At 38.9% G+C, this 26,579-nt stretch overlaps 1 protein-coding gene, 1 non-coding gene and 1 pseudogene across 3 annotated transcripts; 1 reads left to right on the top strand and 2 right to left on the bottom strand.

The window, feature by feature from the left end:
- Positions 1 to 1,588: 1,588 nt before the first annotated feature.
- Positions 1,589 to 10,655, top strand: LOC116723709 (interleukin-1 receptor type 2). Of its 2 annotated transcripts, XM_032568800.1 has the most exons (10): positions 1,589 to 1,824; positions 4,460 to 4,556; positions 5,101 to 5,359; positions 6,532 to 6,706; positions 6,806 to 6,959; positions 7,734 to 7,826; positions 7,930 to 7,989; positions 8,088 to 8,223; positions 9,375 to 9,520; positions 9,865 to 10,655. In XM_032568800.1, exons 2-10 carry the CDS (start codon positions 4,469 to 4,471, stop codon positions 10,014 to 10,016), a joined length of 1,263 nt encoding a protein of 420 aa, XP_032424691.1. In that variant the 5' UTR covers positions 1,589 to 1,824; positions 4,460 to 4,468; the 3' UTR covers positions 10,017 to 10,655. The 2 variants fall into 2 exon arrangements, with proteins under 2 accessions (XP_032424691.1, XP_032424692.1); XM_032568801.1 differs by lacking the exon at positions 1,589 to 1,824 and having other exon boundaries at positions 3,287 to 4,556.
- Positions 10,656 to 11,992: 1,337 nt separating this feature from the next.
- Positions 11,993 to 12,127, bottom strand: LOC116723750 (uncharacterized; annotated as a pseudogene).
- Positions 12,128 to 17,987: 5,860 nt separating this feature from the next.
- On the bottom strand, positions 17,988 to 18,151 carry LOC116723748 (U1 spliceosomal RNA). The gene has a single exon (XR_004340032.1). It is a non-coding gene; the product is annotated as a U1 spliceosomal RNA (small nuclear RNA).
- Between the last annotated feature and the right edge of the window lie 8,428 nt (positions 18,152 to 26,579).

Genomic DNA, 26,579 nt, shown 5'->3' with positions numbered 1-26,579 from the left:
AGGGTAAGTGTTAGAGGTGCGCTAGTCTGAAATGTGGCGGCCAAATTCCAATTGGCAGTTTTGTGAAACTTTTTTGGCGTTAGCTAAAAAACCAGCTAGGATTTTTCCTTAAGATCTATAAGTAACACAAAAAAATCAAATGATCTTAATCACAATGTTTCTATGTTACAAACAATTCAAAAATACTTTATTGATCCAAAAGTGACATTAAATTATTATCAATTATTTCTGAAAATCCGCTCAAAGTTGCAGCACTCTCACTCTGCATCGCTGAAAATCGACAACTTTTGTCCTTTACATCCACTACTAAAATGTAGAAGTGAGGCATATCATAATTACTGTTTCTTTCTCCTGTAGAACCATTTAAAAAAAAAAAAAAAAGAGTTCAAACTGTATCTAACTCTATAACTGAGTGGAAAAGGACAGATTTATTGCTATATGTGAAACTGCTCAATTCATGCAGGCATGTTTTTCCACAGAACCTTGATTACTTAGATTGTGACCAGAGGTGATGTCACACTGTGTGTGAAAGACAGCAGACAGTGTTTCACAGCTTTTCAGAGTTGGATTTCCAGCACTGAGCAATTACATCTCGCCCCTGTCTCAGTTCCGGTCAAACTGCTGACAAATTTTATAGCACCAGATTTTATACTGGTGCTATAAAAATCTTCAAAAAGAAAAGATTTTCACTGCCCAATTGATTTGTACCAAGCATTTGACTGATCCGTTCCAGTCGGGAGTCTATTTCTTGTTAGTTTGTCAACTTTTAGCCTACTGAAAAGCATAGGATGTGCTGAAACCATGTTTTTTCTGTCAGTCCAAAGATCAAATTATTTGTTTTACCTTTCCAAGTTGCAAAAAAAAAATCAGCTTTGTTATGTTTTGAATTACATAGAAGAGAATAAAGATCAATTTAGTTCAGAAAATGAACACAGGGTTTGACTGAGCAGTCAAACAGCCATAAATGTCCATTTAGAGCACTTTCAAATTCAGTGTTATTAATACTAATAATGCATGCCAAGCATTTAACAGGAAATACATTTTTCTCCTTTGGTCTGATTTTGGAAGAAAATTGTAATAAAAATCGCAGGTAACAGGTAAACATGAAAGAAACAGGTAAAAAAAAAAACAAACAAACTTGGATGCAACAGTGTTTTTTTGTTTTTTTTGTAACTCCCCCTCTCCACTCGTGGGGGAATGCCCCTCATACATGCAGGTGTGTACATGGATGTGTGTGTTTTTGTACTAAAACAAATAAAGATGTCCGCCACCAACGTCATGAGGAAGTTCCTGCCAGGGAGCAACGGCGGTAAACAGTTTGGAGACTGAACCAAACATGCTTACTTCTATACACTAACCTGAAGGAAACCTATAGGTCTTTCCACACAATGTGTTGGCTGTAAGGCATGTGTAGGCGTGGGTGTGTGTGTGTGCGTGTGCGTGTGTGGGTGTGTGTGGGGGTGTGTGTGTGGGGGTGTGTGTGTGTGTGTGTGTGTGGGGGTGTGTGTGTGTGTGTGGGGGTGTGTGTGTGTGTGGGGGTGTGTGGGGGTGTGTGGGTGTGTGTGTGTGTGTGTGGGGGTGGGTGTGTGTGTGTGGGGGGGTGTGTGTGGGTGTGTGTGTGGAGGACTCAGCACACAAGTGTGTTGAGCTGTGCAGTACACTGCGTTACATTGGGAAACCTGAGAAATTTCCATCTCATGAGGGGTGGGAACCTTAAAAAGCAGAGCTGAGGTTCCCCATGAGACCAAAGGACACCGATCACTTCACTCTGAGGTCCATGCCGACAGGACACCGCTCTGTCAGAACCAGAACCACCAGCAGACTGTGAGTACTCTTTTAATCTTTACTTAATTGTATCACAGCTAGTGTGTGTGTGTGGTGGCATTTTTGGTCTTAGAACCAGCTCTAGGAAGACATTCTTGGTTTAAAACAAGATTTATTGAAATTCTCTTTATACATGATGTGCACAAATTTATTTTGTATCTAACCAGATAATGTATATATTAACTAGTGTTCAATTATTACACTCAAGTATTTTCTTTATTTTTTTAATCCGTGTTTATTCTGACTTTTAAAATGTATTTATTTTGGTCTAGTTTAAAAATGATTCAAAATGTGTTTTTCTTTTTTCTTTGTTTTTATTGTTTTGCAAATGTTTATTTCAGAAATATTAGATTTCTTTTGTTAAAAAATATGTGTATGTTTTACTTTGTCAGTAAATAACCTTAAAATACAAAACATTAATACTGATTTATCCAGAACAAAATGTCAAATATCTTAAAAAACACGGTTAATGCCTAACAATATATGTAAAGCATTTACATACTTCAATTATTTATCCTCGAACCTTAAACCAATATTCGCAGTAACCAGGTCTACACATTTGCACACATGCGTCAGTGATTTATGAACGTATTTGCTGAATAATGTATTTAAATCTAAAATTTTATTTGCATTCTAAAACATCTGAAAATGTCCAATAATAATAATAATAATTAATTAATGATTTGCTTTATTCTTGAACTGATACTCGTCACCTAAAAGATATTCCAGGCAGAAAACAAAGAAATTAAATGAAATTTAAAACATTTTCTCATCACATGCAGTCTCAGTGTCAGACCCACTATCTTATAGCGATACTATCAGTCAGCAAAGTTTCCATTTAATGTCACATGAGTCATGTGTAAATTCAATTACAACATCGAAACTCCTGCAGCCGTTGTGAATGGGTCGACACGGTGACGACACTCCCGCAGCATTCAATGAATGGACGGCATGGTGACGACACGGCCAAACCAGGAGTTCATTGAGGAAAAAGCTCATCATTTCCCTCAGCGTGACATGTGGGACTTTAGTGAGAAAGTGATGACCGCTCTCGGCCGCTCGCTGTAATCCCCCCGGTGGGAAAACAGAAGTGAAAATGGGCAGGTTTCCATGAAAACAATGCTCTGTGACGATTGCCTGCAGGTCAGCCTGGATGTACTGCAGTTAGCTAGATTTGGAAAGCGGTATTCACCTGAAACACGCACACACGCCTGCACACACACGTTTGCGCGGCCATCTTTGTGGGGACTTTTCATTGACTTCCATTCATTTCTACAGCCTAAATCTTACCCTTACCTTAACCATTACATACCTGACCCTATCCAAAACTCAATTCCCACCTTAGTCCTAAATCTGACCCCTGACCCAAAAACAGCGTTTCCCCTTGTGGGGACCAGACTTCGGTCCCCACAAGGAGCAGCGTGTCCCCAAAACGTAGTATGTGTCAGGAAAATGGTCCCCACAAGGTATTAGAAACAAACGCGCACACACACACCGCTTTACCGTGTGTTCAGTGATACATCAACGTCATATGACAAGGATATTCTGTGTTGCTGTCTGATGTTTTTATCACTGTTTTCCTGTTTCATAATCTTAGTGCTCAGCTTTCAATGTTGTCAATTTTAAGGACTAGTGTTTCAGCTGCTTTCTGCGCAGTCCTCTGAGCTTGCCTTTCATCATGAGCGTCTCTGTAAAGACATTTCGGATGAAAAAAAAAATTATTTGAAAGCTGGTGTACATGAAAATAAGCAGCGACCTTGAAAGACTGGCCGCATGGCTCACTGGGGGTGTGACTGACAAAAATCACAGGCAATGTCACTTGATTCTAATCTGTGCATTTTGCAATCAATATTTACGATCACATTAAAATAGAAATATATGAGGCAGTGTGGTCCATATTTATACATATTTCTCTTATGTCTAAAACTCTCCGTGTATGTATGAGCACATATTTCAGTAGTTTTTTTTCATGTGATTCTTTAGCTTCTGATATTTTAAAAAAGTCCGTCTAAATCCTCCACCTGTCTAAACAAATTGAAATTATTTTTAAAACAAATTAAAATAAAAAAATTTAATTAAATTAAAACAAAAGTAGGCGTATATTTATGAATTTAAACATATGGACTTCCGTCAAGATCAAAATCTTTAGATTACAAAAAAAAAAAACAATAAAAAATGGGCTAAATTATCTAGATCAAGTTTGAAATAAAGTTATTTAAGCAAAGACAAGCTTGTTTTTCTCAATAAATGTGTGTTTTTTTTTTTGATCTGTCATTTCTGCTAAATTTGGGCAACCTTTGATACAGTCACTCTGTCATTGACATGACTAATCATGTGTGGTGGTATTGGTAAAGTCCTGTGGTTAAATACAAGTGTGGGAGGGCCAATAATATAATGGTAATAGTCCTGTGACGTCACAGTTTGCTGCTCATAAAAAGAGCTGAAATAAATCCATCTGTCAGAAATCCTAGGCGTTCCGAGGGGAGAACACGGGGTAATGGTCCAGCGTCCGGAGCTCTTAAACGTGCTTTAGCTTTATGTTACGGACTAGAGCATTTGACCGAATCCTTGGACCCAAACAGGAGCTCGCCTCGCCTTGTGGATCTCTTAGTTCAGATCTTTGCTTTTCCTGCAGATTGCCACCATGGACCACTTTGTGCTGACGTGTGCCATGATGATCATTGCCGCAGGTGTTCATGGGAAACGTTGGCTGCCATCTCTGCCAGTGGAAAGTGAGTTTTTTTTTTTGCTTTACTGTGCAATAAAAACTACCCTGTTGTAAATATTCAATGTGATTTAGGGTTAGGGTTAGGGTTAGGGTTACGGTCCCATTAGATGTGCGGACCTGTCCTGCATGAAAATTGGAAATTAAACAAACAGATCCACTAAAACCTTGAATAACTAGGCCTGACACGATAACAAATCTTCCTGGATGATAAATTGCCCCAGCAGTTATTGCGATAACCAATGATATTGTTGCTTTGAGGGCATTTTCGAATAATATAACGGTAATGGCAAGTGAATAATGAAGTCTTTTTAAAACAAATTGTCCTTCATGAAAAGGGCTAGTTGAGACCAAAGCACCAGACTGGTGGAAAGAGAGAGGCAAGAAAAAAATGATAAATCACGCAAATGGAAATTACTGTGCTTGTTTTAATTTATCATGCAATTAATTGATTTATTGTAAATTGTTACAGGCCTACGAATGACTAAATTAGTCACATGAAAAAGGGTTTGCGCTTAGTTTCAGTTTTTGTGCTCCTGTTTCCCACGCAGACGGCTGCTACCAGGTGTCTCCAGAGGTGGAGGTTTTCCGAGTAGAGGGCGAGGCCGTGATCCTCTACTTCCCGATCTTCATGCGGTCCCTCAAACTCCGTGACATCGCCCCGGCACCTGCCCAATACGTCATCAGCAGGACAGACGGAACGGAGCAAACGGCGTACGAGGACGAGGGCCGGGTCCAGCAGCACGGCGGAGAGCTGTGGCTCCTCCCGGCTCGGCCTTCGGATTCTGGGGAATACACCTGCACTTACAGGTACTCTTTGCTCTTTTAAAAGAAAAGAAGTTTCCAATCAATCGGTCGAGTTTATTTGCACAGCACGTTTCGGCAACGAGGCAATTCAAAGTGCTTCACGTCATAAAGACACAAAAATACAAATTCATTAAGGACAACAATTGAGAAAACAGAAACAAGTGTTACATTTTGACCAATGAAATAATCAAAACCGTGGATACACATCGGAAGAGTTGGTCAGTGTTTCATTTATGTGGTTTGAAAGTAACTGAACAGGTGGGCTTCTAGCCTTGATGTATTTTATTTTTATTTTTACTTATTGACTATTAGTACCTAAAAAGCTTAAGAAATTCAACGTTTCTAAAAGGATTAATTTATGCAAAAATATGCATTTCCTATCATATATAATTTTTCTGTCATAGTTTTGTTGTGCATCAGATTTAGTAGCTATAAAGACTGACAGTGCTTTTTTATTATTATTGTAATGCTCAGAAGATTGGTGTTGGAAAAACCCCCGTGTTTTGCTGGCGTTCTCACTAGAACCAGGAAGTTAGAGAACATCACACCAGTTTTAAAGTCCTGGCTCCCTGTAGCTCAGAGAATAGACTTTAAAATATTGTTAGTTTATAAATCACTGAACGGCTTAGCAACACAATACATTAAAGATCTGCTTTTATTCTATCAACCTTCCAGACCCCTCGGGTTCTGGTTCTGGGAATGCAGAGCAGAACCAGAACCAGACATGGAGAAGCAGTTTTCAGGTTCTATGCACCACAAATCTGGAACAAACTTCCAGAAAACTGTAAAACAGCTGAAACACTGACTTCCTTTAAATCTTGACTAAAAACCCACCTGGTTAGAATTGGATTTGAAATGTAATCAATTACAAATTTAACGATGGCACTTGACTTAATATAATGTTTTGATTATTGATTCTATGTTGCATGACTTTGTGTTTTTTGTGTTTGCTATGATGTAAAGCACTTTGAAATGCCTTGCTGCCGAAATGTGCTACACAAATAAAATTTGATTGATTTTATTCTTAATCATAATGAAAACACACCGCTTACCAATTGCAGGCCAATATATATTTTTTTAAAGGAACATAAACCTTCCAACTTCCAAAATGTGCTATGATCGCCCACAGCGTCATCTTCACTCCATCTGACTCCTTTCCATGCGTCTCTGTGCAGGAATGAAACATACTGCGTCACGGGGAGCATCACGCTGCACGTGTACGAGTCCTATTCTGCCGACATAAAGACTCTCTCCTACGGGTGGTCGGCCACGGTTGGTGAGAAAGTGGAATTTTACTGTCCGGCTCTGGACCGCTTCAACAAGACAGGCAGACCAATAGAGTGGCACAGGGTGAGGGAATGAACCCTGCAGCTGGGATTATGTCTCTTTAGATTAAAGCCTGAATTAAAAGTAACAGCATCTTTATTTTTTTGGTTTTTTTTCTGACAGGACTTTAACTCCGCTCCCCTTCAGCCGGGCAGAGCTACCCTGACGATCCCTGCTGTAAAACGCTCCCACGCTGGAGTCTACACCTGCCGGCTGACGGTGCTCATCAACAACCTGCAGTACAAAGTCAGCAGAGCCTACCTGCTCCACGTCGAAGGTTGGTGCCGTCAGATTTTGTTTATGAACCTTCTCCTGAGAAGTGAGACGTTCCCTGAATGCGTGATAAGAGTAAATGAATTCATCCATATGACAAATGTACCTCACTTACATAACAGTAAATATGAGGGTTTTAAAAGAATCTCACTCTCAACCATTCATATTCAGCTATTAAAGGAACGCTGTTGATCTATAATTAAAGAATAAGTGTGCACTGCCCTCTGCTGACTAAACAGACGCATTACAATGACTCCCAACGTTTCATGAAATTTTTTAAATCTATTTATTTATTAATTACTTTACTTGTTTACTTGTTTCGGGGATAACCTCTTGAGATGTATCGTCTCACTTTCAGAGAAGTCCTGACAAAGCATAAAAATTAGCAGTAATAATACAAAACGTAATAGGTAAATCCAAAATAAAATACATTTACTTTGGGTTTTTTCACTTTATGTAGTGCAACCAATTACCTTCCAAAACTCACTTATTTAGTAAACCGAGTCCAACAGTGTGTATTTAAACTTGGCATAAACGTTTTAAATTGATTAATTTATTCAGCATGGACACTGCACATGAATTAATGTTTCTGTAAATGCGCCAAAATTAGCCAAAAGGCTATTTTATTTCCGTTGTCCCTGGACAATGAGTAATTTGTCTTGCTAAAATAAAAAAAAAAGCTGTTATATAAAAGGGAACATTACCGGGTTAAAAGGTTTTGCCAGGTAGGGGAACGCCTGTCATGTGAGTTTCTCATTCTGGATGCGTTGTCTGCCAGGTTCAGACCCTGCAGTTACTACCTCCATGCCTGTCGTCACCACGCCGTCAGGTCCGGGTCAGCCCAGCAGCAGCACCCTCAGTACCGCCAGCCGTGAGTTTTGTTTGGTTTCTGTGATCCTTGACTGACCCAGCGTCCTCTGGGAAAAGAATAAACTAGATTTAACTGATGAATGTCTGCATTTCATATCCGGCAGTCGTGAAACCGCCAGTGATTGCCTCACCAATCAATGGAACCGTCTTTGAAAGCTCTCACGGTACGTGGTAATGTTACTTCGTGTCTCCTGCTGTTTGCTCACATTGAAGTATGTTTAACCAAATACTTGACCGATGTTCTTATATTTTTACCAACCAGGTTCAGGACTGGAGCTGTTCTGTCAGGTGGTCACTGAATGCCAACTGGCAGACTCCACTGTGGTCACATGGCTGGTAAACGACCAATCAGTGGAGTCATCCTACCTCGACAGGCGGGCTCTGCAGGGAGAAAGAAGGTAACACTATGCGTAAACCAAAGTGTGAAAAAACAAAAAACAAAATCTGACTTAAAAGTTACTGTAGGGAAAGTCCATAGAAGGAACTATTTTTGTAGACTCCAACAGGGGGGGGGAAAAAGAAGGAAAACTGGATTTTAATTTCAAAATATCAGAAATACCTAGTAGTTTTTTTTTAATGAGTTGTGAAAAGTCGTGGAAAAGATGCAAAAGACTTAACCACAAACACAGTAGACAATCTGAAAATTTGAAGAAGAAAAAAAGAATTATTACTGCAAAAAGTGCCTTCTTAAAAATGAAACACAAAAAAGTACATTTAAAAAAATACATCAGTTATGGTTCTTTTCCTGAGCCAGTCCTGAATCAACTATGGACCAATCCAACTCTGACTTGATTCAACACAACAGAGTTTGTTTAGGCTGGGTGTGCAACCTAAATAATTGTTTACAGTGAATAAAGAGTGGGTTGAAAAGGGTTATTACCACCAAACAAATAATATTAATATTTAATAAGAAAAAGGATCAAAATAAAAAACAACTAAAAATACAGACTAATAATGTTTTGTAGAGATTTTGCTTATAAATAATTTTCTGTAAGGCCTAATGCTTCATGACCAGTTCTTTGGTGAAAGTGAACATAGCTAGCGCTACCTTGCGCAAGCTAATCACCAGATAAATCTCTAACATTATCTTAAATGAATAAAAAAAACTTGTTCTCTAGTGTGTAGTTAAGATCATTAAACAGGTCTTTGACGTTAACACTATGAGACCATGTAATTTACCAACTTGCTGTTTCTTGTTTTGTCCTGTTGAAGAGGTTTAGCGAACTCTGATCAAGTGGCAGTATGGCTCAAAATGGCCGCCTGTTAAGAATGTGAAGGCTCCTATTCGTCTTGTCTTGGACTGGGTCACACATTTTGTTCCAAAGTTTAATTACAACTACTCAACAACCCAACCGTCTCTTCAGAAATACATCCCGGCATTTTGTCTGTACTCTGTCTCCTCACAGCCCACCCAACGTCACTCCCTTGTCTTCTTCTTTGTGTTGACCATTCTCATAAACAACTATCTAACGCCATCAAAAGACATTACACTGTGACACATAATAAAATCTGATATCCACTAAATCTGTGTTTGCCTTGCTGTTTTTAGGGTAACCCGGGTCTCTGAAAGGTGTCAGATTGAAGTGAGGTTCGTTATCTCGACTATAACTGAAGAAGATGAGAAGACGGAGATGAAGTGTGTCACTCAGAACACAGGCGGGAAACAGGAAGTTGTCACAATGCTTCGTCTGGAAGGTGAGTGGCCTCGTGAACTCTCCAAACTGTTGTCCGTGGCGTAATGTGGAGCTGAAGTAATATTTCCCCTGTGTCGGAAAAATGTAAGCAGGCAGCTAAATCTGACAGTGTCCCACAATCGTTAACAAAATGCAAAAACGCACAACGCAACAACAAAATCCACAACAGAAGTTGTGCTAAAACGGAAGTTTTTCACAACTTCTGATTTTCATGGCGTCGTGGCTTTTTGTTGTTGCGTTGTGGCCTGTCTGGGGCACCGTAGAAAAACACACTGGAAACATCAGAATCAACGGTGTTGTCACGTCATAATAAAAATCTTAATGTCCTGCCTTTTTTTTTTCTAGATACTACCTTCACATGGCTGGTGGTAGGCGTGGTGACAGCGGCCTGCTTCCTCACGGTGGTCTGCGTCTTCCTTTACGTCCTCTTCAAGCCAGAGACTAAGAAGAAAATGGATTACATTCTCGCTCGCCAGAGCAGCACCTTTTCAGTTTAGCTTTTGTTTCACACGCTCCCTCCGTCAAAACAAAAACGCTCCTCTAAACAATATTTGGGTGAACTATGTAGAAATGTGACTTCCATCACGTTGTACTTGGAGTGTAAGTGGCACTCACACCAAGTCTTTTTATTCATGAATGTATCAGCCACTGGACAGGAAGAAGGAAGATGTTACGGTGATAAACGTTTCATCAGCACCAGTAATTGATTTAATGACGAGATTGTTTGCTGTGGTTTTGCACTTCTGTGATTTAAACCGGTACTACTCCCTTTTATATAAACCTCCATCAGTTTAATTCACTTTTTTTTTTCTTTTGTTAAGTAAAATGAAGTGACTACCTCAGTTACCAGATGTTACACATATGTATTTTTTTTCTGCTCATTTGCTGTAGTGTGCTTTGAGTATAATGGATATATCAGTATGTTATTTCCAAAATGCTGCAAATGTTCTCAGGGAGAAATTGAATATTAAAGAAAACATATAATCTTTTGATTATTTTTGTTTATGTCATAAACATTTAAAGGACAGAAATAACGCAACTTTTAACATGTTGTTTTATTGTTATTGAATGTAATACTCCTGCTGTTGTATCTTACATACAAAACAACCCAATGTATTAAATGACTCCTACGTGAATGGTATGGTGTTATTTTTAGCCTCAATGTGCATAAATATTTACAGTGGCGCTCTCCTGGTCATTACTGTGAGTAACAGGGACAGGGACAGTTATCACGATAACACTTGAAACTCACTTGGCTTGGTAGATAATGTGGCCTCATGCTAACAGCTCAATATCTTTCTCTTGCCCTCATTGTTTTCCGCTAAGCTGTGGCTTCTTCTTTATGATAATAGAGCCTGTCGTAAATGCTAAGGCTAGTTAGCATGGGCACAGACGACGGCATGCTAACTATCCTTAGCTCCTCTAACTAGAGGAGACTAGCTATTAGATCTAATAGCGCTAATAGCACCTCCACTAATAGCTATAGCTAATAGCTAATACCGACAACGGCTAGTTAGCATGCTAACATGCCGCTAATAGCGGAGGCTACCTATTAGTGCTAATAGCACCACCGATAATAGCTATAGCTAGTAGCGCCTCCGCTAATAGCTATAACTAATAGCTATTAGCTCTATTAGTGCTTTATAGCTCCATTAGTTAGCGGACTAGCAGAGGCTAATAGCTAATAATAGCGCCTCAGCTAATAGCTATTAGCTATTAACTATTAGCTAATATTAGCTATTAGCGCTAGCTAATACTGCTAATTAGCTATTAGTGCTATTAGCCAATAGCACTAAGTCTAGACCTAAGTCTTCATGGGTATTTGATAAGTTTTTATTAACGTTTTTCCATGTTTTTCCTCCTCGTTCAGTTTTGATATTGGTGTAAATTTATTGTAAAACGCCAATTTGTTCTCTATCTCTACCGCTAATGTGGCTTAAAAGAAATCTTTTACATCTCAGCGCTTGTATTACCGTCTGAAACATAGCAGGATATCTATCTGCGAAGGGATTATGCAACGTTACTCTTTTGTTCCAATTTTTCAAAACTTTCCTCCCCAACCAGAATCTTGCGAAGGGAGCCCATGACGGTTCTGGAGATAAATTCAGGCACACGCTCAAGATTGGAGTGATGAACAAAGCTCTAAATTTTGTTCCTATATCTGGTACCTCTCTCCCCCCATTTTCTAATTGTCTATACATGATTTCTCCTTCAGTCTCTCTTGGCTTCCCCACAGGAAGCCAAACATCATTATTCTATGGGGCATCGAGAAAGTTGATGCAAGAAAGACCAGGGTGGATATTATTTCTGCTTGACATTGGAGAATATCTGAATTATTATAATATGTGAATATTTTCTTTTGTACACTTTAATGTTTATGAGCGTGGTCTGTACAACTATAAACGTATGCACTATACGTTTATAAGTTTAGATGTATAGTATTGTAAAATATCATTTCTCATTGACAGTGAATCAGGGGAGAGCGCGAACGCAGTCCCCCACTACCAGAAATTATGCAGTCGAGATTCCCACATTTGGGGAATTCGCAGGGGTCAGCACAACCGGAGTGCAATGGCTGAGCCTCACCCTGGGTGAACCAATTCAATTTTCAATTTTCAAGAAATTTTTATTGGTTCTTAACATACAATTTCCAGTGCAGGCAGTTTTCAACAAACTTTACAATCTTACATTACTACTTATACATCATTGGAATTTATAACAAAGGGGGGGGAACGATATTTCATGTCAGATTAAAAAGGAAAGGAAATAAATAAATAATTATCTAACAATATTCTGTAGTCCATCCGGCACTTTTCATACCAAAACATCATCATCCCTTTTTTTCCCACAACTCATTTTCCAAATGTAGTCTTTTACCAATGAACCTACTATCTTTATAACATTTATTTCCGTTATCTCATAATTTTTATAGATTAAAATGTTTCTTGATTTCCAAATTGCTTCTTTTACACAATTAGTTACAATCCACCACAACAGCTCATTTTTTTCCAAACCATCTTTTAACAGACCATAGGTTATCTTTTCGTAAGTTAGCTCCTCCCTACACAAATTATTCAGCCATGGTGCCATTAAAGACCCAACTGAGCGATCCTTTTTTTTTTTTTTTTTTTTTTTTCGTGCAAACAGTTTTCAACAAATTTTACAATCTTACATTATTACTTGTACATCATTTCATTGACACAAAGAGGAATTTATAACAAGGGGGTGGGGGGACGATATTTCATGTCAGATTAAAAAAGAAAGGAAATAAATAAATAATTATCTAACTATATTCTGTAGTCCATCCGGCACTTTCCATACCAAAACATCATCCCTTTTTTTCCCACAACTCATTTTCCAAATATAATCTTTTACCAATGAACCTACTATCTTTATAACATTTATTTCCGTTATCTCATAATTTTTATAGATTAAAATATTTCTTGATTTCCAAATTGCTTCTTTTACACAATTAGTTACAATCCACCACAACAGTTCATTTTTTTCCCAACCATCTTTTAACAAACCATAGGCTATCTTTTCGTAAGTTAGCTCCTCCCTGCACAAGTTATTCAGCCATGGTGCCATTAAAGACCAAACTTTTCTAACTATAGGACATGTCCAAAACAAATGCTTTGTTGTCTCATTGTCCCCACATCTGAGCCTGGGACATTTAGGGCTTGTTGCACAGTCCCTTTTGTACAAAAAATCCTTTGTGGGTAAACATTGGGTGGCGATCTGCCACGCCAAGTCCTTCTGGTTATTAGTCAAATTTTTATTATTAACATTTTTCCATGTTATTCTAACATCCTCTTCTTTCAATTTCTCGATTGACGTCAACCTGGCGAAAGGAGATAGTTTACTTTCTACTGTTATTCTTTTAATAGATTCTGGTGCAATTTCTTTTATACCACCTTTCAGTGCCTGGACCACTATATTAAAAATTGCAGGATACCCATCGGAGAAGGGTGTATGTAAAGTGATCCTCTTATTCCATGCCTTTAATACTCGCCCTCCTAGCCAAAATTTGGCAAAGGGGGCCCAGATGGGCTCGGGACACACATTTAAACAGACCTTTAGAATCGGTGTTATAAACATTGCTTTAAATTTTATCCCTATATTTGGTACATTCCTCCCTCCATCGTTCAAAGGTCTATACATGATATCTCTTTTTAGTTTTTCATGCTGACTTCCCCATAGGAATCGAAACATCATTTTCCGAATTGCTGCCATTATTTTGTGCGGTAACGGGAAGGTTGCCGCTAAAAAGGCTAAAGTTGAGATGACTTCTATTTTAATCACTAGCACTTTGCCCATTAATGATAATTCTCTGTCCTTCCATTGCAGCAATTTACCTTGAATTTTAGGCAATTTTGACTCCCAATTGTCTATTTCCATGTTCTTCCCTATTTGGACGCCTAAAACTTTTATTGTGTCGCCTTTTTCTATCAATCCCCAATTTTCTCTCGACTCTTTCCAGTTGCTGTACAATATCTCACTTTTATTTTTGTTAATCCTCATTCCTGATGCTGCTGTAAATCTTTCGCTTATCTTTAAGCTTTCCTGTATGGAATTGTTATCTGGTAATAAAAAAGTTAGGTCGTCCATGTACATAGTTAGTTTAATATCTTTTCCATAGTTCCCTGGAGGAATTATTCCTTTAATAGCTTCGTTATGTCTTATTGCGCATGCTAGTGGCTCCATGGCCAAAATAAACAGCAAAGGAGACAATGGGCAGCCCTGCCTGACTCCTGCTTTTATTGTGAAAGGTGGAGTTACTTTCCTGTTCACTACCACTACGCTGCTGCATTCATTGTACAGAATCTTTATCCATTTTATAAAACAGCTACCAAAGTTAAAATGGCACAATATTTCTTCTAAAAACCTGTGATTAACACTGTCAAATGCTTTCTCTAAATCTATTCCTAAAATGGACAGCGGGAGTTTCCTCTCTTGACAATATGTATAAGTATCTCTAATCAAAGCTAAACTATCTGTCATTTTTCTTCCTAGTATTCCACAAGTCTGTTCTTTTCCTATTATATTCGAAATAACAGTTTGTAAGCGAAAGAATAAAACTTTTGATAATATTTTTATGTCTACTCCCAGTAGAGTTAAAGGTCTCCAGTTTTTTAAGTCTGTTTGTGGGCCTTTTTTATATAGCAGGGAAATCATACCTTGATTCATAGTGTTTGGTAGTATTCCTTCTTTAAAGGCTTCCTTATAAACTAAAAGTAATGGTCCTTTCAAGAGTTCCCAGAAGGTGACATAATACTCCTTTGGCAACCCATCCAGGCCTGGTGCCTTATTGCTCTGCATACTCTGCATGGCCTTTGTTGTTTCGTCGATTGTTATTTCTTGATCCAAATTCTCTCTCTCTTTCATTGTTAGTTTATTGGTCAACTTAGATAGGAAAAAGGACATCTCTTCCTCTTCTATCGGTTTGCTTTCATATAATCTCTTGTAAAACTCATAGATTTCAGAGTTAATTTGTTTATTATCATTTAGTTCTTCTCCATTTTCATTAATCAGCGTATTAATCAGTTGTTGAGATCTAAAAAGTTTTCTAAAGAAATATCTAGTACACTTCTCGTTTTCCTCTAGATGCTGTACTCTACTCCGAACCAATATTCCTTTGCTTTTTTCATTCATTTCTGTCATCATTTCCTTTTTAAGTTTCACTATTTCATCACTGACTTGGAAACCTGCCTTCAAAAGGTTATAATATCTTTGCAGTTTCATTTGGTTTCTCCTTTGCCACTTCCTTTTTCCTCCTGCTATCCTCTTTCCTTCTTTGCAAAAAAAACCTTTTCGTCCTATCTTTTATCTCCTCCCACCACTCACCGACAGTTTCAAATAAAGGACTTAGCGTCATCCATTGTTTAAGTTTGTATTTATATTTTGATACTAATTTTTCATTATTTAATAAACTTATGTTCAATTTCCACACACCAACATTTGGTTTTTGGCAATCTCTTATGTTAATTGAAACTGTTAGTTTGTGGTGGTCAGAGAAGGGAACCGGGTCCACTGTACATGCAGTTGGTATAATCATGGGGGATGTCAGTATATAATCTATTCTTGAGAATGTTCTTCCATTTGACCAAGTGAAACCCGGTTCTCTTGGATAGAGGGTTTTAAATACGTCAGTAAGTTTACAATCGTTGATCAAATTATCTAATACATGAGAGCTTGAATCAATTCTGTTCTCCGAACAATTAGCCGAGTTACCAGTTCTTTTTTCTAATACACAATTAAAGTCCCCACCCACAATTACATGCCTCCCACTACATATGTAGGGCTGGAGATTTTGCATTAAAGTTACCCTTTCTCGTAAGTCTGTCGGCCCGTATACATTAATTAATCTGATTTTACACCCGCCTTTATCCATGTCTATTAGTAAAACTCTACCATCCATTACATTCTCTACTCTCTCTACCTGGAGCGCTCTATTATTAAACAACACCACTACCCCTGTGGATCTGTTTTGATTATCTCCTGACCATACAGACTGTCCATATGTCCATCTTTTTTGAAATTTTGCATAATTGTCCATGAAGGGTACAGCACATTCCTGTAGTAGAAAAAGGTCCCCTCCACTGTTATGTAGGTAATCAAAAACAGTTTGGCATTTTACTGTGTCATTTAAACCTCTAGTATTGACTGTTGAGATTTGAAGTGATAAAATGTCTTCTTAAGGTAGTGGAGTCTATGGTACGCCTATTAGTCAACATTAGTCTTTACCTTTTTCTTTTTCTTCCTTTGAGTTTTCCAAGTCCCCGGTTGGTTGCTGTCCTCCACCTCTTGCTCATCCGCCCTCAGCTGGGTGACTCCCGAGAAGGCCTCCAAACTTTCCTCCTCCAGGAAGGGGGTCGGGTTTTGCGAAGTTACCGGCCAATTTTCAATGTCTGGCCCCCCTGAAGAGTCCGTAGAGGGGGCTTGGGAGCGTTTTCGAGAAATTAGCTGGTCTGGAAAATCAACCTGGAATAAGGGTTGGATTCCCTCCAAGGGAGTTTCGTCCTCTAAAAACAGCGGGGCGCTACATCCTTCAGTGTCTGCATCTAGTGCTACTTTCGGCTGTAGCTGTGCCAAGTTCCTCATCATTAGGTCCAGCATTTCTCCACACTCTCCTACCGTCACTCCGCGGGTGATGTTCTGTGGCGTATCCTCCTGATGGGGGATGACCTCTGATTCCTGTTGTTTCATCCGTTCCGTCGTCGCTGAATCCGTTCTGTCGGGCACCGTCTCCGTTTCCTCAGGTGTCAGAAGTTCAGTTGCAGAAGGTCTGCTGGAGACGAGGGGGCCTTGTCCTCCTTCGTCCTTCTCTCGCTCCTCCATACTCTCCTGCTGCTGGTTCTCCTCTGGTCTCCTCACAGGGAGGGCCGGTTCTTGAATTAAACTATTTCCCAAACTTAATATCATTTCTGTTTCTTGTAAGGAAGCTGCTTTGACTCGATTTGCGTATGATTTAGGGCATGATCTAAAGGCGTGGCCTCCTTCTCCACAGAGGTTACAGCTCACAGGGAGTGGGCACTCTTTTGTCAAGTGATCATTTGCTCTACAATTCCTGCAGTAAATGTTGTTGCATTCAGCAGAGAGGTGCTGTTGAGAACCACACCTACGGCAAACCTTCGGCTGGCCCGGGTAGAACACGAAGCCCCTAATTGCACCCAGCTGTATGACCGGTGGCAAATGATGGGTCTCACCTGTAGTAGGATCTTTTTTTAATTGAACAAAAAAACGTTTCCCTCCTGTTCTGATTCCATCTTCGTCCTTTAATTCATAGGCGCTATTCACTGTACACCGAAGGCCAAGCCAAACCTTTATGTCCTCCATTCTCACTTTTTCTGAATAAATCAACACAGTCACTGCTTTTGCTTCTGATTCCATCAATGAAATCATGTCAATGTTCTTCAGCTGTGGTCTGGTCTCCTTCAATTTTCTAAAAGTGCGTAAGCATTTTTCAAAGAACGTACTTGTTGTGAAAATTACCTCGAAAGTTTTCCTTCCGGGCAGAGCAAAAATGTAGTCAATCTGAGCTGGTGCAAAACCAAGTTCTTTTTGCAGAACAATTCTGCTAAACTGCAATCTGTCCATTTCCAAGTCCTCTCTTAGGTCAAACCGAACTGCGTTCCTCCGGGAACCAGTAGGGGGCAGAGCTGACGCCATCTTTCATGATCATGGTATCTCCCCCATGGTTTCTCCTTCAGTCTCTCTTGGCTTCCCCACAGGAAGCCAAACATCATTATTCTATGGGGCATCGAGAAAGTTGATGCAAGAAAGACCAGGGTGGATATTATTTCTGCTTGACATTGGAGAATATCTGAATTATTATAATATGTGAATATTTTCTTTTGTACACTTTAATGTTTATGAGCGTGGTCTGTACAACTATAAACGTATGCACTATACGTTTATAAGTTTAGATGTATAGTATTGTAAAATATCATTTCTCATTGACAGTGAATCAGGGGAGAGCGCGAACGCAGTCCCCCACTACCAGAAATTATGCAGTCGAGATTCCCACATTTGGGGAATTCGCAGGGGTCAGCACAACCGGAGTGCAATGGCTGAGCCTCACCCTGGGTGAACCACCTTCATGATCATGGTATCTCCCCTGCCAGGTAAGTATGAGTTGTTATTCTCTCGCCCCGGGATGTCTTTCGCAGACATACCCTCATGACTCACGGTGCCAACACGTTGTTTGGTTAAAAAGCCAGGAGACCAGTATTACACGAGCTAAAACATACTGGGATAACTTGGTTAAATAAACCAGGAAAAACGTTAAATTTAATGTTTAAAATAACGTTTGATTACCCACAATGCAATAGCGCACGAGCATAGCTAAAAAGCTAACGCTCAGCTAACAGATTATTTATTTTTTAACTCTTCTCCAAAGCATAAACAACTCATCAAAGTTCCTATGGGTTGGAAATATGTGAAACCTGTAATTTGAACGCTTCAATGAGCACCATAAAGTCAGAATGAATGAAAAACACACTTTAAAACATCCTTTTAAAATTCACAGGACAACCACTTCCTGTTCTGTGGTTTTCAGATTTCCTTTATGTTGCTGCCACCTGCTGACCAGAAGAGGAAAACCTTTATTTGATTTGTGAAACTTCACTAAAGGGCGATTTATGTGCTTTTTATGCAGCCAGACCGAGAACAGAGAAGCTCCTGATCCAGAACTACAACAGCCAGGTGAGACACTAACAGCAGAATATTTAAAACCAAGTTTATGTTTTGGCCTTTCTTATTAAACTAAGTAAGATCCGCTCTGTATTTAACACCTTTTTCAACATCAAAGCAGGTGAAAATACTCACATTTAATTTTGAGTATAGTATTTGTTCATAAACATTCAGTTGAGTTGTTTTTAAACATTCAATAGAGTAATCATTTATCAAGTATCAATTAACATTTTATATATTTTTTTGTTTCAGTGGGGTGTAACCATAGAAATCCTGTTTGGGTGTGTTTTTTGTGCGCTTGTGAGACTCCTTTCTGAACAAAGGATCTCTGCTGGAGGATGTGGTCAACCTGAGCAGACGTCACACCTGTCTGCAATAACTTAATTATCTACTGAGGATTAAAGAGCCGGCATGAAACACCTCTTTAGCTGATTATGAGTCTTTGTGGGTGGAGTCAAATCACCACTGCATCATAGTATCTAGACCAGGGGTCTCAAACTCCAGTCCTCGAGGGCTGCAGTCCTGCAACTCTTAGATGGTCCTCTGCTGCACCACAGCTGAACAGAATAATCAGGTCATTAAGGTTCTGGAGAACTGATCTACACAAGGAGGAGGTCATTAAGCCATTTCATTCCAGCGTTTTGTACCTGTGGCACATCTTAAAAACTGTAGGTCTGCGGCCCTGGGGGCCTGGAGTTTGAGACCCCTGAGTCTGTTTCTAATGATCTTGCTCCATTTTGTCCCTTGTGATTTTCTAGAAGATGCTATCGAGGAAATTGTAGCATTCAGAGTCTTCAGAATGCATTTCCTCCAGAGAGGACATGGCTACCGGACTGAGGAGAACCTCATTTTGACGTTAGGTATCAAAAATCACATACTTTGAATAAATGAATGTAGAATAATCTAGTGCAGGTTTGAACATATGCTAGGTTGTTTCTGGTCTTAATAGCGCCCTTAGCACCACCTTTAGCATATTTAGCAACAGTAAGACCTGCCGCCTGTCTCTTATTGGTTGTATTTGGTCTCATACTGTCCTGTCACAGTGTGTCACCAGTTTTAACAAATATGTATAAAACAGATTGTTTTTAATAAAAGTTGCATGCTGCAGCTTTGATGGGGAAACTCCACATGATACAGTCCAGATATTTACAATTTTAAGCTATAAAATTAGCTTGAAAGCAAGCAAGCACTCCCGTGGTATCCGCTCAGCTGTGTCCAAAATATGAGTAACTGTTTAAAAAATTAAATTGCACACTTAAGAAGTCATCTAGGAGCAAAAGACGTCAAAGGAGAAGGAAGCAAATTGATTGCAGTGACAAATCCAGTTTTTTTATTTTATTTCAAAGATTATTGATCTTTATGTCACATTTTGACCATAGATTTTATTCTGCTGCTGCTGAAAGACGGGAGCCAATAGGAACTCATCCTTCAACCAAAGAAGAACTAAATTACACTTTAAACATTTAGGATTATTATTCCAACGCACACATTCAATGACTACATTAAAAACAAGAAAGGCCTCCACTGAAAAGCCGAAGCTATTTACAGTGGCGCAAAAGGTGGCTATGCAGTGTATGCAACGCATAGGGGCGCTGCACTAGAGGGGGCGCAAAAACGATGTGGGAAATTTTTTTTATATAGTCAGCATTTTATGTACTTAACAGCTGTTTGTGTATGAAATGATCAATAACAGAGGAACAGCACTGATTAGGCGCCCCCCTCCCATACAGGCAGCTTGGGCAGCGGCTGAGGCGCGTTTTGTTTTCTTTTAAATTTGTAGTAATGCCTCAACAACAGGGAGCTAAAGATGGGGCGCAGAAAAAACTCCGGGGCCCAAAACAGAAAACGGAAGAGGGGGAAGGATAAAGATGTTGGAGAGACGAAGAAAAGCTTTTCAAAGTGGTTGAAAGACAGAAGGTAAGAAATGTCGGTGTATCAACAAGAGAGTTGTAAATATTCAGGTTAGCTTTAGCTAGCCTACAATGATGATGTTCGCATCCACCTCAAAAATATGTAGTTGCGGCCCTGGCTGCAGCAAACACAGTTTGACTCTGATGATGTGTCGGATGAATGAGCACGTGACGTCAGCGCAGCAGGTGCAAAGAGCCCATTGGTACATTGATCTTGTAGCCAGAGAAACTGTAATCTGTTTTGGATTCTTTAAAGTGGACTGCAAACATTTGTTTTTGTTTTATATTGGCAATAAAAATAAAGGTTTTAGGAGCAGAGCTAATGGTGCATTTGAAATCCATGAAGGCTATGTGTTCCTCTGTTTGATCAATTAATATTTAATAAGAGAGTTAGTTTTAGTTTCACTGAATCAATTAAAAGTAAGTCCTGTAGATTTAATATTTCTCTATCTTAATAAAGTTTTGTTCATTATTAAAAGAATGTTAAGATGTCCAGAATCAGCTGCAGCTTGTTTTTTTTTAATCTGCGCAAAGAATAATTAACATTCTTATCTAATATTTTAATTCTTATAATTCTACATAATTATTACTCAGATTTTTATAAACATCCTTTGGACCATGCAAAGCATTTTAGCTGTTTCTCTATAAGATCTATTTTCTATTTCCAGTTATTAAGTTCTTCCAAACTGCTATGAGAGCAACTTTGAACACAACAATCATTTTAATTTGATATTTGTTCAAATCATCTTTCCATTCTCTTACTTTGACTCACTTGCTCCTTGCCTTTCTCCTTATTTCTAAATCACCACATATGCCTACTTACCAAACTACTCAGTTTATTAATTCCTGCAAACCATGAGCTAGTAGTTTTCATCATTATTTTTCTTTCTATGAAACTTTAACTGTTTAAAGTTTCCTCATCCTTTTCCTTCTTAAAAACACTTTCATATTCCCCTTTCTTGTGTTTCACATTCCTGTCTGTTACTTGTTTTCCTTTATGACTTTTGTTCCAGTTTTCAGATATTTTTTTATTTATTATGTTCATCTACTTATTCCTGTATTCATTTAGTTAGTGTTTCATTTAGTCATCTATTTATTTGCCAACACACTGTTATCACAATCTTCTGTTTCCTTAATTTCTTGGCTCTTTCTTTAGTTTTTTATTTTATCCTATAGTTCTAGTTCTATTTTAGTATTTAATTAACCTTTTAACCTGTACTTTACTATCCATTTATTCAGATATTTTCTATTTTATCAGGGTCCTGCCCTTCAACACACTCCCAATATTTTCACTGCTGTTAATCTTTTGATTTACATTTACTGTTGAAATATAAAGCAGTAATTCGTTCAATGGTTGCTATGCCGCCATCTGCTGTGTATTCTCCAGTACTGCAGTTATTTTTCTACCATTCCGGACAATTTAAATGAATTCATTTATAAAAGAAATTAAACGAACACATATTGAAACACTTCTCTCCACTTCCTGCTATTTCTACCCATTTTAAACAATTTAGACCAGTTTGTCAACACCTAGGCTGTTCTAAAAACTGGTTTCTTTTTTATAGTGGGTAACAATTAAAAATACCAATTGTGGTAATCCTTTCTTGGACTCTTACGAGTGGAGGATTCTTGCCTCTGCATCCACAATTGGTTTGCTCCTTCCAAACCCGCTACTTTAAATGAGATAAAATACCTAAAGGTGTTTATACCTCCAATCACACTTCAGTTCCGGAGCTGAAGCGTCTTCACGCAGGACTCCGCCGCCCTGTTTTTTTACGGAATGAAACTTTTAAGACGGATTTAAGCGGCTGCTCGCTGGACTCCGCCATCCAATTATCACCACAACAGCATAAAGTTAAAGCCGTTTAGTTTCCGCTGTTAGAGCCCAGGATTCACCGCGTTTCTTACACAGGATTTCTTTTAACGCGAACGCCATCAACTCATTCACGCTTTTCTTTTAAAAGACAATTTACTCTCAGTAAACGGAGTCCCGTCAAGCGTCAGATTCCAGCTGGTAAACCAAATACCAGTCCCGGATCTCTAAACTCATTCTGAAGAGTTTAGCCGTGCGCACGGTCCTTCTGGATTCAGTCTCACCCGCTGGAATCCTTCAGTATCTTGGGATCCGGCTTGGAAGGACCAAATTAATGTCAGGTTCATCTACCTAAGCATTCTCAAACTGAAAAAGAAGAGAGACAAGTGAGTTTTAGATTTACTTGCAAGGAGAACGGACAGCAGCGTGCTTTAGTTACAATCTACCCGCTCTAAAACAGCTCCTCCCAGAGACTTTCTGTTTATTTCCTTAGGGCGGTCCTAGTTACAGAGCCTATTCAGGGGTCTCAAACTCCAGTTCTCGAGGGCCGCAGTCCTGCAACTTTTAGATGTGCCTCTGCTGCACCACACCTGAACAGAATAATTAGGTCATTAAGGCTGTGGAGAACTGATCTACACAAGGAGGAGGTCATCAAGTCATTTCAATCCAGTGTTTTGTACCTGTGGCACATCTAAAAACTGCAGGACTGCGGCCCTCGAGGCCTGGAGTTTGAGACCCCTGGATTTGGTTATCTTGAGTTAATCACATAGCAGCTGCTTCTTCTGTTCTCTTGAGTCACAGGTGTGTTGCACCTGCAAGCTGCCGTAATGTAGAATTCAGAGTTCTTGTTTATTTCCTTCTGTAGAAACGATGCAGGAACTGATGAACCCACAGAACAAGGAGGTGTCTTGTGCATCCCTGTCTCATGTACAGTTCCTCTGTTTCTGGTTCATAAACTTCGACCCTTAATCATCCGTCAGTCATCACTCTTGCTGCAGACCATCTGGTGTCAGCTTCCAGTTTGACCCGTTTAGATGTCTTCCTGCAAGCGTCTCTCACTAAGCACAAATTCCAAAAGCAAACAAGAGTATTTATATTTGTAATTAATTTAAACGCATCACTATCCCACAAACATCCTGTTTCCAGCAACCCAAAATATCCTTTACTGTTAAAAAAACCCCCAAGGTGGCACCCAATACGCAAACGTTCTTGAATCGTACATATGCATCAAAATTCTCCCTACTTTCTGACATACTGATAATTCCTCTTCCTGTATATTTACCCTAACTGGTTCTTCCCTTTGCTGGACATCTTTGCTTTTTTCTGCCAGCCTGGATTCGATCCTGTCATTTTTGATCTTCAGAGATACAATCTCTTTATTTAACTCCTCATTTTCTCTCTCTAGCTGCTCGAGTTTTTCTGTTTTTGCTCTTAATTTATCCGCTGCAGTGTTTTTCTGTTTTTTCCGGTCCTCTTCCAGTTTAAGTGTTATTCTTAATTTGGCTTCATTATCACATCTTAGTTGGCATATAGTTGCATTTTCTTCCTCCAGGTCCAGATGAATTTTTCTGATTTGTTTTTTGTAAAATGCATTTGATTTTAAAAGTAAGCTATTTTCCTCATGCCAGTTGTGTGTCTTGTCCGTTCTGTTTAGTCTCTCTATTTTAATCTTCAGACTTTCTACGGTTCTCTGAAGCTCTTGGTTCTCCTCCTGCAGCTTGCTGCGGTTCTTCTGTAAATTGTTTATTTTAGTCAACAAAAAATTATCCTCTTCCATGTTTGCTCTCTGGTTCAAACTGCAAATGAATTTCTCTGTGGAATCTGGCAATACAAAGGCAGCCGCCAGTGATGTCATAGACAGGATGAGTGACATCACTGTGACATCAAAGCCACAAGAAGTCTGTTGGGTGTGGGGGAGGGGGGGGGGGATGTTTTTTTTTAAAACTTTATTCACAGACACACTGTACAACGACAGAGTGAAACATTTGTTCTGCCTCCAGAAAAAAAACAAATACAGATAAATATATTCAAGATGAAGAAAAAGCTACGGGGCTTCGGTTCCCAACTGTTCATTCAAAGCAGTACAGAGTTCAATTGTTTTAATAGCTATTTTCTGTCTTTGATAGTCTGGATATAAAACTTAAGTTCATTGTAAAATGCAGCAAAGCATGGCTTCCCCTACCTGGAACAATGAATATGATATTTAAATAGTGACAATAGAGGATTTATGAGAAACTCTGAACTGTTGGGCTCTTTGCACCTCAGCTTCCGCGTTCGGGGCAAAGCGGCTCAATCTTTTTCGATCTATTGAAAAAGGCTCTTTACACTGGGCGTCTGCAGGGCTTGTCCAAGGTAACAATTAATGATGAACATCGATCCGAAGCCCCGACAATAAGCTGGAGAAAGGTTTTAACATGTTTGCCTCGTTATACACAGATACGAAGGTGAGTTTTACTTTCTTTAAACTTTGTGGCTAACATTAGCTTTAGCTTATGCTAGACATTTGTCTTGTAAAAATGTGCTATTTAAGTATCTAGACATTTTTCATCCATTCTAACGGACAATGTTTTTACCTTGTTTTCAAGTATATTACCTGCGTTTATTGTCGTTAGTGTCAGAGACCAAGTAACGGTCTAGGGTACTATAATGTCCCCTCCAGTTCTCCCCGGTTCCTACGCCTACGGCTCTGACTGTAATCCTGGACCTGTGCTTCTGTCTGCTCTGTCCTCTCAACCCTCAGCCGATCACAGTACAGTCACAACGCTCATACTGCTGTTCCTTCCTGTTGAAAGGGAGTTGTTCTCCACCACAGTCGCCCCGTGCTTTAGATGTAGAAATTGTTGGTTAATCAATAATCAGATGGGCTTCATTTATATCCACTAATCAGTTTGTAACAGTGATGAACTAAAATTGTGACTGGATCTGAATCTACGTATTTTTTGTTCAAATGAATTGAATTGATTTAAACTGAATTTAGACCAAACCAGACAAAAACTGGTTTGGATGAATTTCACCTGGTTGAATTATAAAGTGGACTAAGCTGACAGCAGTGCAGTAAATTCCCTGGTAGATGGCTTTGCTGACTTTATATTTGATAAAAACAAAGTGGACATGAACAGCAGATGGCGTTGCTGTCCAAATCCTCTCTGACTGTGGAATAAACTTCACACTGGACTTCAAGCACGGTCGATTCTGTGCCTCTACACTTTTCCTTTAGGTTCTGGGACCTTAATTCCCAAATTAAAGTCAAACTGGGCAACTTTATATCCCAAGTATGACGCTCATGATGTTGTCAGATTACTTTACGACTAAGAGTCTTCAGTCAGAGGCTTCATCAAGTTTGCTGTAATGCAGACTGCTACAAGAGATCCTTCCTAACAACCACTTGAAGAACCTTGAATAACATGATATTTAACCATATTTTACTTAATTTTAGGATCAATAATGTATTCTTGAATTCAAATTGAATTTAACTTTGTATGTCTCTTGAGACTCCAGTGGTTGTCAACACCTTCTGAATCTCTCCCAAATTCTTTACTGGGCTTCGTTTCACAATCCTGACAAAACTGTGATTGTCCTAGACAGATGTGCACATTGTCCTACCACACTTTCTTTCTTCCACTCAACTTTCCATTAACACGCTTGCATATAGAGCTTTGTGGCGAACCCTTCAACATTTTTCTGCATAATTGTCAAGATAATAAAAATAACGTATTACATAAATCAAATATATAAATGAGTTTACTTTTTCTAACTCAAGTATTCAAATAAAACTTTTAGACAATCTTCTAATTTATTTAAACCCCTCCACATGCTGGCTTGCACGCCGAACCTCCCGACAACTTGCAGGTGGCTATTATTAAGTCTAACCCTTTCATGCATAAATTATGATCCTTTGTCTCAGAATTTTTTTTCCATTTTTTAAAATTTTTTTCTTAAGGCATTTGAAACGTAGGAATTTTTTTTGTTAAAATATATATATATTTTTTTATGTGATCAATTGTAATTTTGTCCAAATACACAGTTATTTGAAAAATACATCAGTAGTATTGTTCCTTAGGGGTTATCTGATGTAACAATATTTTTTTTACTTGCAAGAGTCGTCTACAGTAGAAGGAGGGACCCGGTCGGTTCTCTTGCTTTTT

This window comes from Xiphophorus hellerii, chromosome 7 (genome assembly GCF_003331165.1).
Source record: "Xiphophorus hellerii strain 12219 chromosome 7, Xiphophorus_hellerii-4.1, whole genome shotgun sequence".
NCBI lineage: Eukaryota > Metazoa > Chordata > Actinopteri > Cyprinodontiformes > Poeciliidae > Xiphophorus > Xiphophorus hellerii.
This window is presented reverse-complemented; position numbering and strand designations above follow the sequence as displayed.

Bases quoted from the DNA above. Each gene is read 5' to 3' on its own strand.
- LOC116723709 (XM_032568800.1), top strand. From the start codon at position 4,469: ATGGACCACTTTGTGCTGACGTGTGCCATGATGATCATTGCCGCAGGT. The intron at 5,360-6,531 runs GTACTCTTTGCT...GTCTCTGTGCAG, and splicing joins GAATACACCTGCACTTACAG to GAATGAAACATACTGCGTCA. The intron at 7,990-8,087 runs GTACGTGGTAAT...TTTACCAACCAG, and splicing joins CGTCTTTGAAAGCTCTCACG to GTTCAGGACTGGAGCTGTTC.